At 45.0% G+C, this 16,026-nt stretch overlaps 1 protein-coding gene across 2 annotated transcripts in view; it reads left to right on the top strand.

The window, feature by feature from the left end:
- Positions 1-301: 301 nt before the first annotated feature.
- Positions 302-16,026, top strand: part of PAX7 (paired box 7) — a 48,111-nt gene continuing 32,386 nt past the window's right edge. Inside the window, exons 1-4 of one of the 2 annotated variants that reach the window (XM_053451913.1) lie at positions 302-607; positions 2,945-3,180; positions 5,252-5,381; positions 5,919-6,047. In XM_053451913.1, coding sequence (XP_053307888.1) covers positions 523-607; positions 2,945-3,180; positions 5,252-5,381; positions 5,919-6,047 — 580 coding nt within the window. In that variant the 5' untranslated portion in view covers positions 302-522. Of the gene's footprint in view, positions 608-2,944; positions 3,181-5,251; positions 5,382-5,912; positions 6,048-16,026 lie in introns of both variants that reach the window. The other variant, XM_053451911.1, reaches the window with a different exon arrangement.

Below are 16,026 nucleotides of genomic sequence, written 5' to 3'. Positions count from 1 at the left end.
TCACACCCGGGACATTTCTGCCGCAAAAAGAGGAAAACCAGAGCATGTGCTGTGTACCCGGAGAGGGGTAAATGTGGCAAAGCGTGCAGAATGCGCCCAGGTACAGCCAGCAGCCCCTCCGCGTCTCTTTGCCAGGATTTGGAAGATGAAATATATCTGTATGTTGAGTCCCCCAGTCTGGGCCCAAAGGAGTCTTTTTTTCCATTGGTCCCCCGTCTGTCAGCAAGTCCCTTCCTTCTTCATGAATAAAAGTCCAGCGCAGCCTCCCTGCCTCCACTCACTCCTCCTACCCCGAGCCAAACTTGGCCACTTTAACAAGTTGCAAACCTTCCAGCTGACACTAATTGCCCCAGCTAACACCCCCATCACATCCCAGGTACCCCGGGCAAACGGAGAGCCAGCAGCCTGTGCCCCTCAGTCCTTCCTGGAGCAGATTGTGTGTTGCCTGCGCCCCCAGGACCCGACTGCCAGCTTTTTGGAGGGTCCCTCACCCCAGAACCCGCATTCTCTGCCCAGCTGCGAATGGCAGGACTGCCAGGCAGTGTGCCCAGAATGATGCGCCCAGCTCCCGGACAGAACTACCCCCGCACCGGCTTCCCCCTGGAAGGTAGGTCTCCCCCAGATACCAAGGGGACCCCAGTAGCCCTCACATCGCTCTGCTTTTCTTTTACATTATTTACCAGAAGCGGCAATAGTTTCCGAAACTTATTCTTCTTTTATAATCGCTATACATTTTTTTCAAATATTAAGAAGAGAATATTAGAGAAGAAAACATTTTGTAAAATATTAAATAAAACACGAATACAATTAGACAGCATTTTGTTATTTTGCTTGTGTACATATATATATTATATTATATATATATATGTGTGTGTGTGTTTTATTTATATATATTATATATGTGTGTTATATATAAATATATGATATATGTGTGTTGTATATATATTATATAGGTGTCTGTGTGTATTTATATGTATGCACAATGTAACATAATACAATCGTAATTTTTATGATCGCTACAATATACGTGAATAATAATATACATGAATTCGATTATTTTTAAATTATTATTTCGTATATTTTCTATTATTATTATGATTGTTTTTATATTTTTTTATTAATCTAAATCTATTAATAGAATTGTTTGTAGTATTTTTGCAGACGCGCACACTGGGTTTTTATTCTGATTTTTAGTGTGGCAGCTGTCACCCTGCGTGTTCGGATTTCACTTAAAGCAATTATTTTACAAGTTTGGGAAAAAGCGTCCTTAGGAATTCAAGGATCTGGAGTGAGCGGAGAGCTGGGCATAGGATCTGCCAGCTGGGGGGCTTTAATGGGTGAGGGGGGTATTTACTGGCCTTAATCGTGTTGTGACTTTCTCCACGTCGGTGCCACTTTGCTGAGCTGCTAATTAGGGGCCCCTGCAGCTGGGGGCCTCTAGCTGGGTCCTGTCTGCTCTGGCCCATGATTTGGGGGCAGCAAGGAACAGATAATAGCCCGAGACAGCCTAAGACAGCCTAAGAGAGCATGAGACAGCCCGAGACAGCATATGCATTTATTAAAACTCCGATTTATCCAATCCGTGATCAAGTGCGTGGAATAAAACTGCGAAAAGCCACGAAAACTGCAAAACCCACAGGCTGCGGGGATTTAGTCGAGTGCTTCTCTGTAGCAAATGAAAGTAAAACAGACAGCAAAGAGACGGATCAAAGGATTACGAGATATTTGCACAACATGAGCAGGAATATTAAAGAGCCCGGTGCGTGCATTCGGGGAGCCTCTTGAGTGTGAGCTCTTAGGTCTAATGATACAGAGCGAATTAGCATGAAATCCCCAAATACCCCCATCCCCTGCCCTCTCCCCCTGCCTCCGCCATTACACATTCACTCTGCCAGCCTGGAAAATCGCTCTAATCTGTAAGATCTATATTACACGATATTAAACAAATTGCAGATTTCTGCCCGGATTAGACAGCCGCCGCCTCCCCACCGGCACGGGCAGAAAATCGGAGAGACGTTACTGAGATAACCGGGCTCCGGGTGATATGGGGGCATCGCTGCCACTCAGTCACTGTGTGGGGCCGTGGACGAGGGGGCCACAAAGTTACCATTTCCAGCCTAAATTGGCCCAGAAGCTCCCAAAAAAATATGCAAAGAAAAGTAAAAGTTTTGTTGATAATTTAATATTTGTTATTCTAAATAATAATATAGCAATAATACATAATGATGATAATAATAATAATAATATAAATTATAATAAGCAATAATTCTATGAATGTAAATTGGTTAATGGGTTAGAATATTCCTATAAATGTCTATTAATCCCCACCCGGGAATCGGTTAACTTGTAAACTACCCTTTCATTAACTGTGCTTTTTACATAAAACTGTAATTTCCTGTGTGGGTTTCGTCCACTTCGCGTGTTTATATCAGTCTGATTATGTCTGCTCTCGCGTTTATTCACACAGAGTGTCACATTTAAACTGCTTCGCATTTGTTTAAAATTTATTATTTTTGTGTACTTTTAGAAAACGAATATGTCGAAAGAGTTCCCCACTCGTGTGTTTGTAGAGTATCTCAGCACGGTTGAATAGAGTTTTTTTCCTTGCAATATTTAACTGAATTTGATTATCGGTGCAAAAAGTTACTGAGAATTATTTCCCCGATACTGAGCCTAAATAGAGTTCACGGGAAATAATATTTAACCCCCGTGTTCAGTTTTAATATTAAACCACTTTCCTGTTATAATATATTTATAAATGTATTTATAATAATATAAATAATATACTTATTGATAAATGCCCCTCGGTGTGTATATGTGTGTATACATATATATGTATATATATATATATATATATATATATATATATACAGACAAGCCAGCAGGCTTGTTTTTCCCCTCAGAAATCTCATAAGAATTGACTGACTCTGTTTTGTGATCGCAGTGTCCACCCCCCTTGGCCAGGGAAGAGTTAACCAGCTCGGTGGGGTCTTCATCAATGGCAGACCCCTACCCAACCACATCCGCCACAAGATAGTGGAGATGGCCCACCACGGAATCCGGCCCTGTGTCATCTCCCGGCAGCTCAGGGTGTCCCACGGGTGCGTGTCCAAAATCCTGTGCAGGTACCAGGAGACCGGCTCCATCCGCCCAGGGGCCATCGGAGGCAGCAAGCCCAGGGTGAGTACCGGTTACACTGGCAGACACTAGCTGTAGGGCATTAGGGCAATAGAACTGGGCATGACCGGGGCAATAGCACACTGTTACCCACAGAGTAACTGGCATTGTGAAACCACACAGGGGCAGCCTAATGGGACAGGCAGCACAGGGACACAATGTTACAAATAACACACTGTGTGTACAGGGACATATTATATATTACATATAACACACTGTGTGTACAGGGACATATTATATAGTACATATAACACTGTGTGTACAGGGACATATTATATATTACATATAACACTGTGTGTACAGGGACATATTATATATTACATATAACACACTGTGTGTACAGGGACATATTATATATTACATATAACACACTGTGTGTACAGGGACATATTATATATTACATATAACACTGTGTGTACAGGGACATATTATATATTACAAATAACACACTGTGTGTACAGGGACATATTATATATTACATATAACACACTGTGTGTACAGGGACATATTATATATTACATATAACACACTGTGTGTACAGGGACATATTATATATTATAAATAACACACTGCGTGTACAGGGACATATTATATATTACATATAACACTGTGTGTACAGGGACATATTATATATTACATATAACACTGTGTGTACAGGGACATATTATATATTACATATAACACACTGTGTGTACAGGGACATATTATATATTACATATAACACACTGTGTGTACAGGGACATATTATATATTACATATAACACTGTGTGTACAGGGACATATTATATATTACATATAACACACTGTGTGTACAGGGACATATTATATATTACATATAACACACTGTGTGTACAGGGACATATTATATATTACATATAACACACTGTGTGTACAGGGACATATTATATATTACATATAACACTGTGTGTACAGGGACATATTATATATTACATATAACACACTGTGTGTACAGGGACATATTATATATTACATATAACACACTGTGTGTACAGGGACATATTATATATTACATATAACACTGCGTGTACAGGGACATATTATATATTACATATAACACTGTGTGTACAGGGACATATTATATATTACATATAACACTGTGTGTACAGGGACATATTATATATTACATATAACACACTGTGTGTACAGGGACATATTATATATTACATATAACACACTGTGTGTACAGGGACATATTATATATTACATATAACACTGTGTGTACAGGGACATATTATATATTACATATAACACACTGTGTGTACAGGGACATATTATATATTACATATAACACACTGTGTGTACAGGGACATATTATATATTACATATAACACTGTGTGTACAGGGACATATTATATATTACATATAACACACTGTGTGTACAGGGACATATTATATATTACATATAACACACTGTGTGTACAGGGACATATTATATATTACATATAACACTGTGTGTACAGGGACATATTATATATTACATATAACACACTGTGTGTACAGGGACATATTATATATTACATATAACACTGTGTGTACAGGGACATATTATATATTACATATAACACACTGTGTGTACAGGGACATATTATATATTACATATAACACACTGTGTGTACAGGGACATATTATATATTACATATAACACACTGTGTGTACAGGGACATATTATATATTACATATAACACTGTGTGTACAGGGACATATTATATATTACATATAACACACTGTGTGTACAGGGACATATTATATATTATAAATAACACACTGTGTGTACAGGGACATATTATATATTACATATAACACTGTGTGTACAGGGACATATTATATATTACATATAACACACTGTGTGTACAGGGACATATTATATATTATAAATAACACACTGCGTGTACAGGGACATATTATATATTACAAATAACACACTGTATGTACATGGACACATTATTATATATTACATATAACACACTGCCCATGACTTGTGCCGGTTTGTCTGTCTATGGCTGTATCTGAGTCTGCCCTTGGCTAAGCTGCCCACCTCTCTTGGCCATTAAAGCAGGTGGCCACTCCTGATGTGGAGAAGAAGATTGAGGAGTACAAGAGGGAGAACCCGGGGATGTTCAGCTGGGAGATCCGGGACAGGCTGCTCAAAGATGGACACTGCGACCGCAGCTCTGTGCCCTCAGGTGAGCACAGGACAAGGGGCACTAAGGGGCAGACTGAGGAAGCTGGCCACAGGGTACAAGAGTTGGCAATAGACCCCATTATCCCTGCAGCTATCTGTGCCATTGGCACCCTGTCCAAAACTGGACTCTACCACCTTAACAACTTGTTACGAAATGGATGGGTACCCTACACTCACTCACTCACTCACTGCCGGTAATATCGGGCCCTCCCGAGGTATGCAGCTCCCGCAGGGTGTTATTCCTGGAAATTAAAAGTCAATCAATTTGGGGACACACTCAGGAGCTGTCAATAGACCACTCTGGTGTTAATGAGCCTTAATGCCATTTAAATTCGCGTCATTCTGCTGTCATTTTGACGCAATTCGTGAATTTGCAAAGGAATTCACAGCGCTGAATTCCTTAGGGTTAAAAGATACATCTGATAATATCACGATCTGGGACATTTTAGCTGCTGTATGAAGTCCCAAGGAGGGGGTCCACCTGCCCTTGTCAGTCCAATTTATACCCCCTCCTGTTCCTTTCATGTCCGAGGTTTAGTGAGTTCGATTAGCCGAGTCCTGCGAATCAAGTTCGGGAAGAAAGAGGATGATGAGGATTGTGACAAGAAGGAGGATGAAGGAGACAAGAAGACAAAACACAGCATTGATGGCATCCTCGGCGACAAAGGTAGGACGAAACGTGGGCAACACAACTGCGTCATTGCATTGGGGACAATAATGGAGGGAAGGGGGTTATGGGGACAATGTACCCCTCCTGCATTTGGAATTTAAATGTCTGCAGAGGCTTCACCCTGAATGGGAGCTGCGGTAAAACGTTGGTTGATTGTGAGGAGGAGCTGTGCTTGGGCCACTTGTTCTGGATGTGTACTGCCGGACTGGGCAGATATTGCCCCTGATGCACATTAAGGGCAGTTAATTGCAGTTTTGTTAATATTAATGAAGTGTTTTTGATAGATGGAAAGGGCGTAGATTTTATGATGGCAGGGGCTGGTTAAAACGGGAAGGGGTGACAGATCATGGAGGAGCTGCTTCTTTCCCGCAGGGTGTGAAATGTCTGCTGTCAGGGGCACTGGGGCCCCGCTGGCTAATTTAGCCCTTGATCAATTATTTATAGGAGGCTGGGGGCCCGAGGTCTGCTGCTAAATTAATTTGTTAAACACATTTACTTGCCTTCTAAACGGTCCCTAGGAAGCACAGCTGACAGCAGCCCGAACTCAGCTATCAATACCAATTAGAGACTGTGATCTGCTGGGCCCTGTGACAGTCCCTGACAATGGCAGGGCCCCGGGTGACAGTCCCTGACAATGGGAGGGCCCCGGGTGACAGTCCCTGACAATGGGAGGGCCCAGGGTGACAGTCCCCGACACTGGCAGGGCCCCGGGTGACAGTCCCCGACACTGGCAGGGCTCCGGGTGACAGTCCCTGACACTGGCAGGGCTCCGGGTGACACTCCCGGACTGTGATCTGCTGGGCCCTGTGACAGTCCCCGACACTGGCAAGGCACCGGGTGACAGTCCCCGACACTGGCAAGGCACCGGGGGACAGTCCCCGACACTGGCAGGGCCCCGGGTGACAGTCCCCGACACTGGCAGGGCCCCGGGTGACAGTCCCCGACACTGGCAGGGCCCCGGGTGACAGTCCCTGACACTGGCAGGGCTCCGGGTGACACTCCCGTACAATGGCAGTGTTCCTGGTGACAGTCCCGTACACTGGCAGGGTTCCTGGGGGCTGCCCCGTACACTGGGAGGGCCCCGGGTCACATATTCCTATAATCATGAGGAACTGGATAAGGGAATTACATTGAATGTATTAAAGCAGGCAGTGGGGAGCGACAGTCCCCCAGATTCCGCACAGGTGACGGTCCCTGAGACACACGATGCAGGTGACTGGCTCGTTATACAATGAATTGCCCCAAGCTGTGCTGCTCATTTAACTGCCCCAAAGGAAAATTATTAGATAAAAGTTAGGCGAACTTCTCTCCGGTGCCGATCCCAGTTTAAACGCGTTAAATGGCATTTATGGCACTTTTACAGAAAAATAATCAGATATTTGCAGAAGAATTTTTTTTTAAAATTAAAATGTTAAGGATTTAATGGATATTTTACATCCTAATAGCCTTTATTTCTTAGAATTGTTGTTTCCTCGTATTTTTGCCAATTATTGGGATAATTAGGTTGCAAAAAATATACTATATAATACAAAATGGAGTATTTTCAGGGGCACAGGGACGAGCCTTTATTGGGCTGGTTTTTAGAGGGATAACAGGTTCAAACATCTTACCCCGGGGCACCGAACCTCTATTGAGTCGTTTAAACCTCTGGACCAGAAAGGTGTTTCGTAAAAGCCCTCGATGCCACTTCTAGGGGCAGATAAAAAGACCCCAATGACCTAATCAAACATTTCTCTGGGGACTGGGGGCTTCTTTCCAAACCCCACTCCCCTCTTTTATCCCAAACTTGAAGATGAACTTGGCTCAACAAAAGCCTCCTGTCTATTGAGGGGCACAAAGCAAACTATTAAAGAGAAAGTCACCCCCCTAAAAAACACAGCACCAAAGGAGGGGGTATCTTTCCCATTCAAACCCCTGCCCCTGCACAAAGGCTTGAGAAGCAGGAAGAAAAGGGGTCGGCTGTGGGGAACCCCCCGCTGCTAGCCGGCCACAATGTTTCACTATATACTGGGAATATTGGGAATTCGGATTGTTCATCCTCAAACCAGGTCTATTGTGTGACTATCTTCTTTTTTATATTATTTTAGCCTCTTTTTAAGCGAATGAACACTTTTATTCCTTAAATACACACACAATGTTTGGCATAAGCCCCCTCCGCCAAATCGCCCCCACTCCTGCATTTTGTTGAACGTTTAAAAACATTATGTCGGAGGGGAAATTTCAGTTTGAATGAAAGAGAAAATCTCTCTCTTTTGAGAAATGAATCTGAGCCCAATCCGAGCTTTTAATCAAAGCGGAGCCACCAAATGACTGCTGCCCCCCGCCGCGTGTCATTTATCCGTCAAGTGGAAAGTTCACGAGGGTTAATATTGGCGAGGGATAAATCACATAGAAAAAAGAATTACTATTCGTTTTATTTTATTGTCCTTTATTTACACTGTCTGCATTTTAACAAACGAAAAAATAAAAATAAGGAACCTGAAACTATGGAATGTGATCAAAAATAAAAATTACTAATATGTTCCCCATATTTTTAAATTCTATCCGAGTCTAAAAGCTGTAAAATAAACACGAATTTTCTTTATCGTTTTGAATTGTTTGAGAAAAAGATTTATTTGTTTTCTACCGAAGTTAGTTCCGAGCATGAGAGGTAAATAAGGGGAAAAAAACTTTGTGTAATTATGTTAAAAATGTGTATTTTATAAAACTGCGCGTGTGTATGCGACACCCGTAACATTATACGAGAGCATGTATGTATATATTATATATATATATATATATATATATATATATATATATATATATATATATATATATATATATATATATATATGTGTGTGTGTGTATGTATATATTATATAATTATATATATATATATATAATATATATATATATATATATATATATTATATATATATAAATATATATAAATATATAGCAAATAAAACGTGTAAGATATAGATTTGAAATGTTATTTTCCTTTGAAAAATTAAAGTGCGGTAAACGTACACGGTTCCGGAAAATCCGGTAACATTCGCCGTTTATTTCGTACGATATCCCTCCAACGTTAACGAAAAAAAGAGCCAAAGTTTGTTTTTAAAATAAATAAACTTTTTGGTGTTTTTGGGTGTGAAGCCCCAACCAAATCCCCCTTTATTGCAGCCGCGCAGAGCTCCCGTCTCCTCTCACTCCGTTATTAGCGCCGGTAAAGAAACCGCCGAGCGCTGAATAGGCAGCGATGCCGCGGAGAGTGTTATAGCCGGTGGCCCAGTAGGAGATGCATTTGCCGCAATCACGGGCATTTCTCCGGGGCCCCAAAGGGTTTTCCGACAGATTAAAGTCATTCTTTATTTCTCTCCTTTCATCTTTAAACGGCTATCTCCAGCTCGCCCGAGGCCGGTTACTCCGTTAGAGAGCCGGGGCTGCTAAATATTAACCGATCTGTCGCTGTTAATTCGAGTTATTTGAACCGGTTTCCTTAGTGCTGGACTGGGGCGCAAAGTGCATTTGGGGCGCTAAATTTCACCAGCAGGTTATATATTTATCGGGAGTTGTATCGCTAAAATGGTTGTACATTTCGTTCTCCGTTATATAAATGTATATTGGGAAATTTCGTTATCCGTGTATACGGTGTTACATGTTTCTATTGGTCAAAGGATATCGTAAAACAAAATATTAATTATTACTAATATTATTACTATATTATTATTATTATTACTATTGTTAATAATTATAGTATATTAATACTGATATTATAAATGATAACATTCTTCTTATTATTCTAATAAATATTATTTATTTAATAAGGGGGGGCTATCTTTTAATATCCCCCAGGATCTGACGGACAGGGGCTTTTACACTACAAGCATTAACTCTTTGACGGCTTGGAAGCTATTGTTCTGACATAGAAACAACCCCCCCCCCCAAAACAAAATAAAAAAATTCAAAAGTGCTATGTTGGCTGGCCAGCTGATGCCTATGGTTTGGTTACCCCGACAGAGAGGAAGGGGCCAGGGGTATTTACATGGGAGGCCTGGAGGCTGTTGGGAATACTCATCAGCCGGTGACTACTAACTTTGGCCCCAAAAGCCACTTATGGGGTCTGCTGAGCTGGGGTAAGCTGTGAGTGTGTGGCCAATGAGATGCCACATTTAATTAGACTCTGAGGGGTGATTGAAGGAGAAAGAGGTGTCACTCTTACCCCCCCATCCACCTGTAAGGGGTGAGGATCTGGCATACCTGCCCTGTGCCTGGATTAAACACACAAGTCCCTCTCCCTGAGAGAGACTGAGATGTTTACATAGCAGGCACCAGGCACTTCATTAAACCCACGGATTACCCACGGCTCCCAGTATAATCAAACAGAAAGCTGCGGGGATTTAGTGGGATGGTTTAAAATATTTTGGGGGTGTCAGGCAATTGACTGGCTCTGGGGGGAAATACTGAGGGACAGGCCTCTCCCCAGCACTCTGTGGGCTTACATGCCACTAAAAATGAAGAGACAAATGAACACAACAATGAGCACAGATAACAATTACAAAGGCAGACACTGGCCTCTGGGAACCAGCACATGGCAGCAGATAAACCCTGCTGGAGAGGGGGGACACGGCACAGGGAGGGCAGCCAGGCGCACAAGAGCAGAAAGCTGCACTGGCACAGCTCCCTGGCACACACTGGGTTAATGCAGCTCACTCACCCCCATTCTGTATCTGTTTCTAAGGAGGTTATCCCATATACCTGCACCAACCCCCCCCCCTTAAAAACTAGCGATTGAACCCTTGCGGCCCTCAAAGTGTTAAAGCAGTAGCTGCAAAGCTTGGGCCAAATGCTAAAAACTGGGCACGTTGGCTGTTAAGGGGTTAATTTAATGATGGTAATGACAGGTTTGTAACGATGTGATTCTGGATCTGTGAGGAGGCAGCCTTTGACCAGTCCTGTTATTCCATTCCCCGGGTAAATTATTTCCACACGGGGAGTCCGTTATAAGAGGTTTTTCAAATGTTATTGTTTTTTTGTTTGTTGTTTGTTGGTTTCTTTTACCGACAGTAAATACGTTTAGACGGTGCTTACTTACAGTGAGGGTATCCAGGCGCGAGACAGACCCCGGGACCACCTAGGATGGCAACCTCCGGCACACAGGCTAGATATAACTTATATAACTGGCAGAGGGGCATCTCAATGCATTGAACGTATAATCAGTGCGGCCCAATGCCAAGAAAATAATTTGGGAAAGCAGCATTCCGAAATCAGCAGAGACCCTCGTTGTGTCTGTTAAATCGGGTACCATTGTAGATGAAAATGGGTCACCATATACATAATATGACTTTCCTAAGATGGTGGTAGATAAGTGGAACTGCCTCCCAACAGAAGTGGTAGAGGGTAATACAGTGAGGGGATTAAACATGCATGGGATAGACATACGGCTCCTGAATCTAAGACGAGACCAACGACTGATTAAGGTTTAAAAGACAGGTGACCAGACGGGCCGAAAGACTGTCGGAAGATCAGGCCCCATGTTTCTGCACCTCCTCCCTTATTGCTCATCAATTCCCAACATGGATTTATTGAAACTTGGTTTGGGGATAATATCAGTAAAACACGCAGGACGCTATTAGCGTTATAACTGCAGGCGGCCCCCGTCTGGGTTTGGCGCGGCGTGGCGTGGCGCGGCGTGGCGTGGCGCGGCGTGGCGTGTCTTCCGCGTGTTGGCCTGGTGTTTGGCTATTGGGTGTAGCGAAATAAAGCTCTCGTATATATTTCACGTGCAATAAATGTTTCAATGTCCCGGGCACAGCGTTAGGACTGACGATCACACGAAGCCCTCTAGGTTTTACAGACCATGAATTCGATGGCCCTTTTGGGATTTGTTAACAAGCTACTTCGAGCTGATTTATCCCAAAGCATCCAAGTCACTCACATGTAACATGTTAATAGGTAATAATATTAGAACGGAACGCCATACGGCCGCCACGGGAATAAATACATCTGCTAAAACTTTTTACTAAAGACGTTTATCCGGACGGGACAGGAATCGGACTCCAAGTACCATTAATTCATTAATTCCCGCTAAATTATTCCATCCCAGCCCCAAAACGTCCCTATTTTATCTGTTATGACGCAATAAGGTGATGCGCATGGGATTTTCTTTGTAAACGTGTCATTTTTAGCGTTTAGTAATTAAAGATAAAGTCTAATGGGTCGCAGATCCTTCATAGAATAAATATTTGCAGCCCAGAAACTCATCCGTTCTTCATCCTGCCTCTCTGTTTTTTAACTCTTATTTAAATTACTGGAAGGGTTTTGCGAATCAGGCTTGTGTGTGAGTGGGCTTTGGTTACAGAAATAAGATATTTACCCGTTCGAATTAAGCCCGGTTACAAAAAAAAAAAATAAAAAAGAAGAAAAAAAAAAGGGAGAGACATTGAAGAGATGAGGCAGGGGAAAACTTCAAACGAATTCATCTGGAATGGTGAAGGGGAGATTTAGAGACAGTATTGGAAGTTATTTAGATATTAATAACACATTTTCCTGAGGCTCTCGGATTGCCTCAATCTGCACTTCTGTTCAGCACATTTGGCTGGGTGAAATATGGGAGACTCAAATGTTGGGGAGAGATAACAGAATCATCTAGCCCGGTCCTGTGACTGCAACATTGCATTAAACTGGGATTAACCTCAGTTGTCTCCTCACAGCGATCCAAATTTTCATAGGAATTTAAATGGTGCGGGTTTTAAATCGCACGCCAGCTGCCTTGAAGCCACCGATACCTGGCCATTGCAAAGATCCTTTAAAGTTAACTTTGTCATCCAAGCGACGCGCGTTTAATGGCAGCGGCTGCCTGGCGTTCTGTAGCCTGCGCTCGGCTCGGGTCTTCTTGCTGCGATGGGATTTTGCTCGTCGTCCCCGCTGATCCTTATTATGAGTCGGACTCTTTATTGAATGTCTTCTAGTAGCAGGTCTGATAAGCGCTCTGCCTCCTCCGTGCCGGGGATCGCTGTGTAAGTGGGAACTGCTCCCGATCCAGTAGCAGATTGTGGGGAGATGTACGTAAATCCCCCCCCCCCCACATGAATGGAAACGAGGGGCTCTGCGTTAGGGTTCCGGGTCATTAAATGACACCGTGGTGATGGGTCCTTGGATAGAAGTCAGTAGCGGGTCTGGGTGCCGGTACATAGCATCTACTACAAGCCCTATAACGCACATCCAGCCATTACTGGGAACCGGAGCCACACTCCGAGCATGCACTCTACTTGGAGTGATCAAGGTGTGAATTGGTTGTAAAATGGGGAAAAGAGCCAGGTACACAACACCTTTTGTGTGCCAATGTCAGCCTGAAATACACAAGCGAGGGGTCTTTGGGTGGGATTATTCTAGCAGCGGACACCGCAAGGAGCTCTGGAGATGAATCCTGACCCCAAATCACAGGCAGAGGGTTGTCTGGGTGAAAGGTTACTATCCAATTCTGGCTTCCTTTTTTCTATCATGAAAAGATGAGAGGGAGCCGGACATTCCTCGGCCCGGACTCTGTGGCCCCGGACTCTGCGCTCGGGTCCGTGGCCCCGGACTCTGCGCTCGGGTCCGTGGCCCCGGACTCTGCGCTCGGGTCCGTGGCCCCGGACTCTGCGCTCGGGTCCGTGGCCCCGGACTCTGCGCTCGGGTCCGTGGCCCCGGACTCTGCGCTCGGGTCCGTGGCCCCCGACTCTGCGCTCGGGTCCGTGGCCCCCGACTCTGCGCTCGGGTCCGTGGCCCCCGACTCTGCGCTCGGGTCCGTGGCCCCGGACTCTGCGCTCGGGTCCGTGGCCCCGGACTCTGCGCTCGGGTCCGTGGCCCCGGACTCTGCGCTCGGGTCCGTGGCCCCGGACTCTGCGCTCGGGTCCGTGGCCCCGGACTCTGCGCTCGGGTCCGTGGCCCCGGACTCTGCGCTCGGGTCCGTGGCCCCGGACTCTGCGCTCGGGTCCGTGGCCCCGGACTCTGCGCTCGGGTCCGTGGCCCCCGACTCTGCGCTCGGGTCCGTGGCCCCCGACTCTGCGCTCGGGTCCGTGGCCCCCGACTCTGCGCTCGGGTCCGTGGCCCCCGACTCTGCGCTCGGGTCCGTGGCCCCCGACTCTGCGCTCGGGTCCGTGGCCCCCGACTCTGCGCTCGGGTCCGTGGCCCCCGACTCTGCGCTCGGGTCCGTGGCCCCCGACTCTGCGCTCGGGTCCGTGGCCCCGGACTCTGCGCTCGGGTCCGTGGCCCCGGACTCTGCGCTCGGGTCCGTGGCCCCGGACTCTGCGCTCGGGTCCGTGGCCCCGGACTCTGCGCTCGGGTCCGTGGCCCCGGACTCTGCGCTCGGGTCCGTGTTCCCGGACTCTGCGCTCGGGTCCGTGGCTCGGGGAAGCTTTATGGGGGCTCTGTAGATCATACAGGGAGCTGCCTGGAGTTGAGCAGCGCATGCGGTGCGGCGTGCTCTGTTACGGGTGCCCTATTCGAACATAATAAATACGCAATTTCCCCGGCAATTAGATGATGTCACTTATATGACAAGTAGCCTGCGGAGACTGATAGATAACTCCTGAGTATACGTTCGTTACCCTGCCTCCCTCGCCAATTCCCATTGGCTGATTAATCCCAGTGCCAAGCAGCGGCTAAAACAATCATTTATAGCCATATTTAAAAAGGGCTGCCCTATCAGCAAAACATTGCACAGGTTTCCATGGCGACTGCTCCACTTTTAGAACATTTTCCCCAAAATGCATCCTAGTCTTATAAATAGTAAAGTAATGGCCTCTGTACCAATAAACCGGCCATGGTTGCCCCCGCAGAGCGCGGTGTCTGCTGTGGGCATAAGATGCATCCGGTTACGTTCTTGTGATATAAATGGGCTAAATCCAGCGGGTTTTGTAGCAGAATAGGTCTGTTTCGTAAACACAATTTACAAAAAAGCCCTGCATTGTTTGTGAATCTTTGTAAGTAAAGGGATCTCTCTATTTATCTCTCTTTCTCTCTCTATCCATCTATCTGGCCTGAGACTAGTTGACCGCCTCTTTTCCACTTTAATAAACTCCTCTGGTCCCTGCCTTTTCTTTGAAGTGATGCCTTTACAGCTTGCTCCATATTCGAAAGCCTCAATAGGCACTTTAGGAATACAAACATCTTAAAGAGAGAGTAAGCAGACCAGAATGGGACTCTGAATGGGGACATAGCTGTCTTGCTTTTGCCATGGAGTGTGCAGCGGTCTCTGGCTAATCCGGCTTTCATTTCACCCGACAAATGCCAAGAATCTGTATCTGTCTCCTAGCCCATCAGGGGCCTGATTACACAACAAAAGACCCCCATTATTCCCAGAAGCCAAGCGGGAGGGGAGCAGCGCATTTGGGTCTGTGTGCACGGAGCGTCTTCTAACCAGCGACTTGTGGTGTCAGAGCAAACATTAGGAACAGCCCCCAAGTCATGTGGCAAAAAGAGCAACTTCCACCCGAAATGCCACAAACTCTGTGCACCTGCCAGGCCTGCGCAATTTCACACATATATATATATATATATAGAGAGAGAGAGAGAGAGATAGAGAGGAGAGAGAGGGGGGGAGAGAGGAGAGAGAGGGGAGAGAGAGTATTGGGAATTACGCGTCCGCTCTTTGTATCCAGAACTGGTTGCAGTTTCGTATCTCACTGTAACATTGAAGTTGGGGTCAGTGAGTGTCGTATGAATAATACAGCTTCCTTACATCGCAATAAACTGCACATTATTCATGAAACAATCACACGGGTTACACCGAGCACAGGAGGTAAAGTTAGTAAAAGTCACCACAGCCCCCAATGCAAAGCGTCATTTGCACTTTATAAATTCATGCAGAGAACTCGGCTTCAAAAGCACGAATGACCTTTATTTACTAGTCGTTTGATAACCGGCCGCATTGGGGTTAATTCGGTTTATTCACTTAGAAACAGACCTTTTTACTGCATTGATCTAAATTAATGCTCAGGGTGACACGTTTGCC

The sequence above is a fragment of the Spea bombifrons genome, chromosome 12 (genome assembly GCF_027358695.1).
Source record: "Spea bombifrons isolate aSpeBom1 chromosome 12, aSpeBom1.2.pri, whole genome shotgun sequence".
NCBI classification, from domain to species: domain Eukaryota; kingdom Metazoa; phylum Chordata; class Amphibia; order Anura; family Pelobatidae; genus Spea; species Spea bombifrons.
The sequence above is the reverse complement of the archived record's forward strand: the minus strand, read 5'-3'. Positions and strand labels throughout refer to the sequence as shown.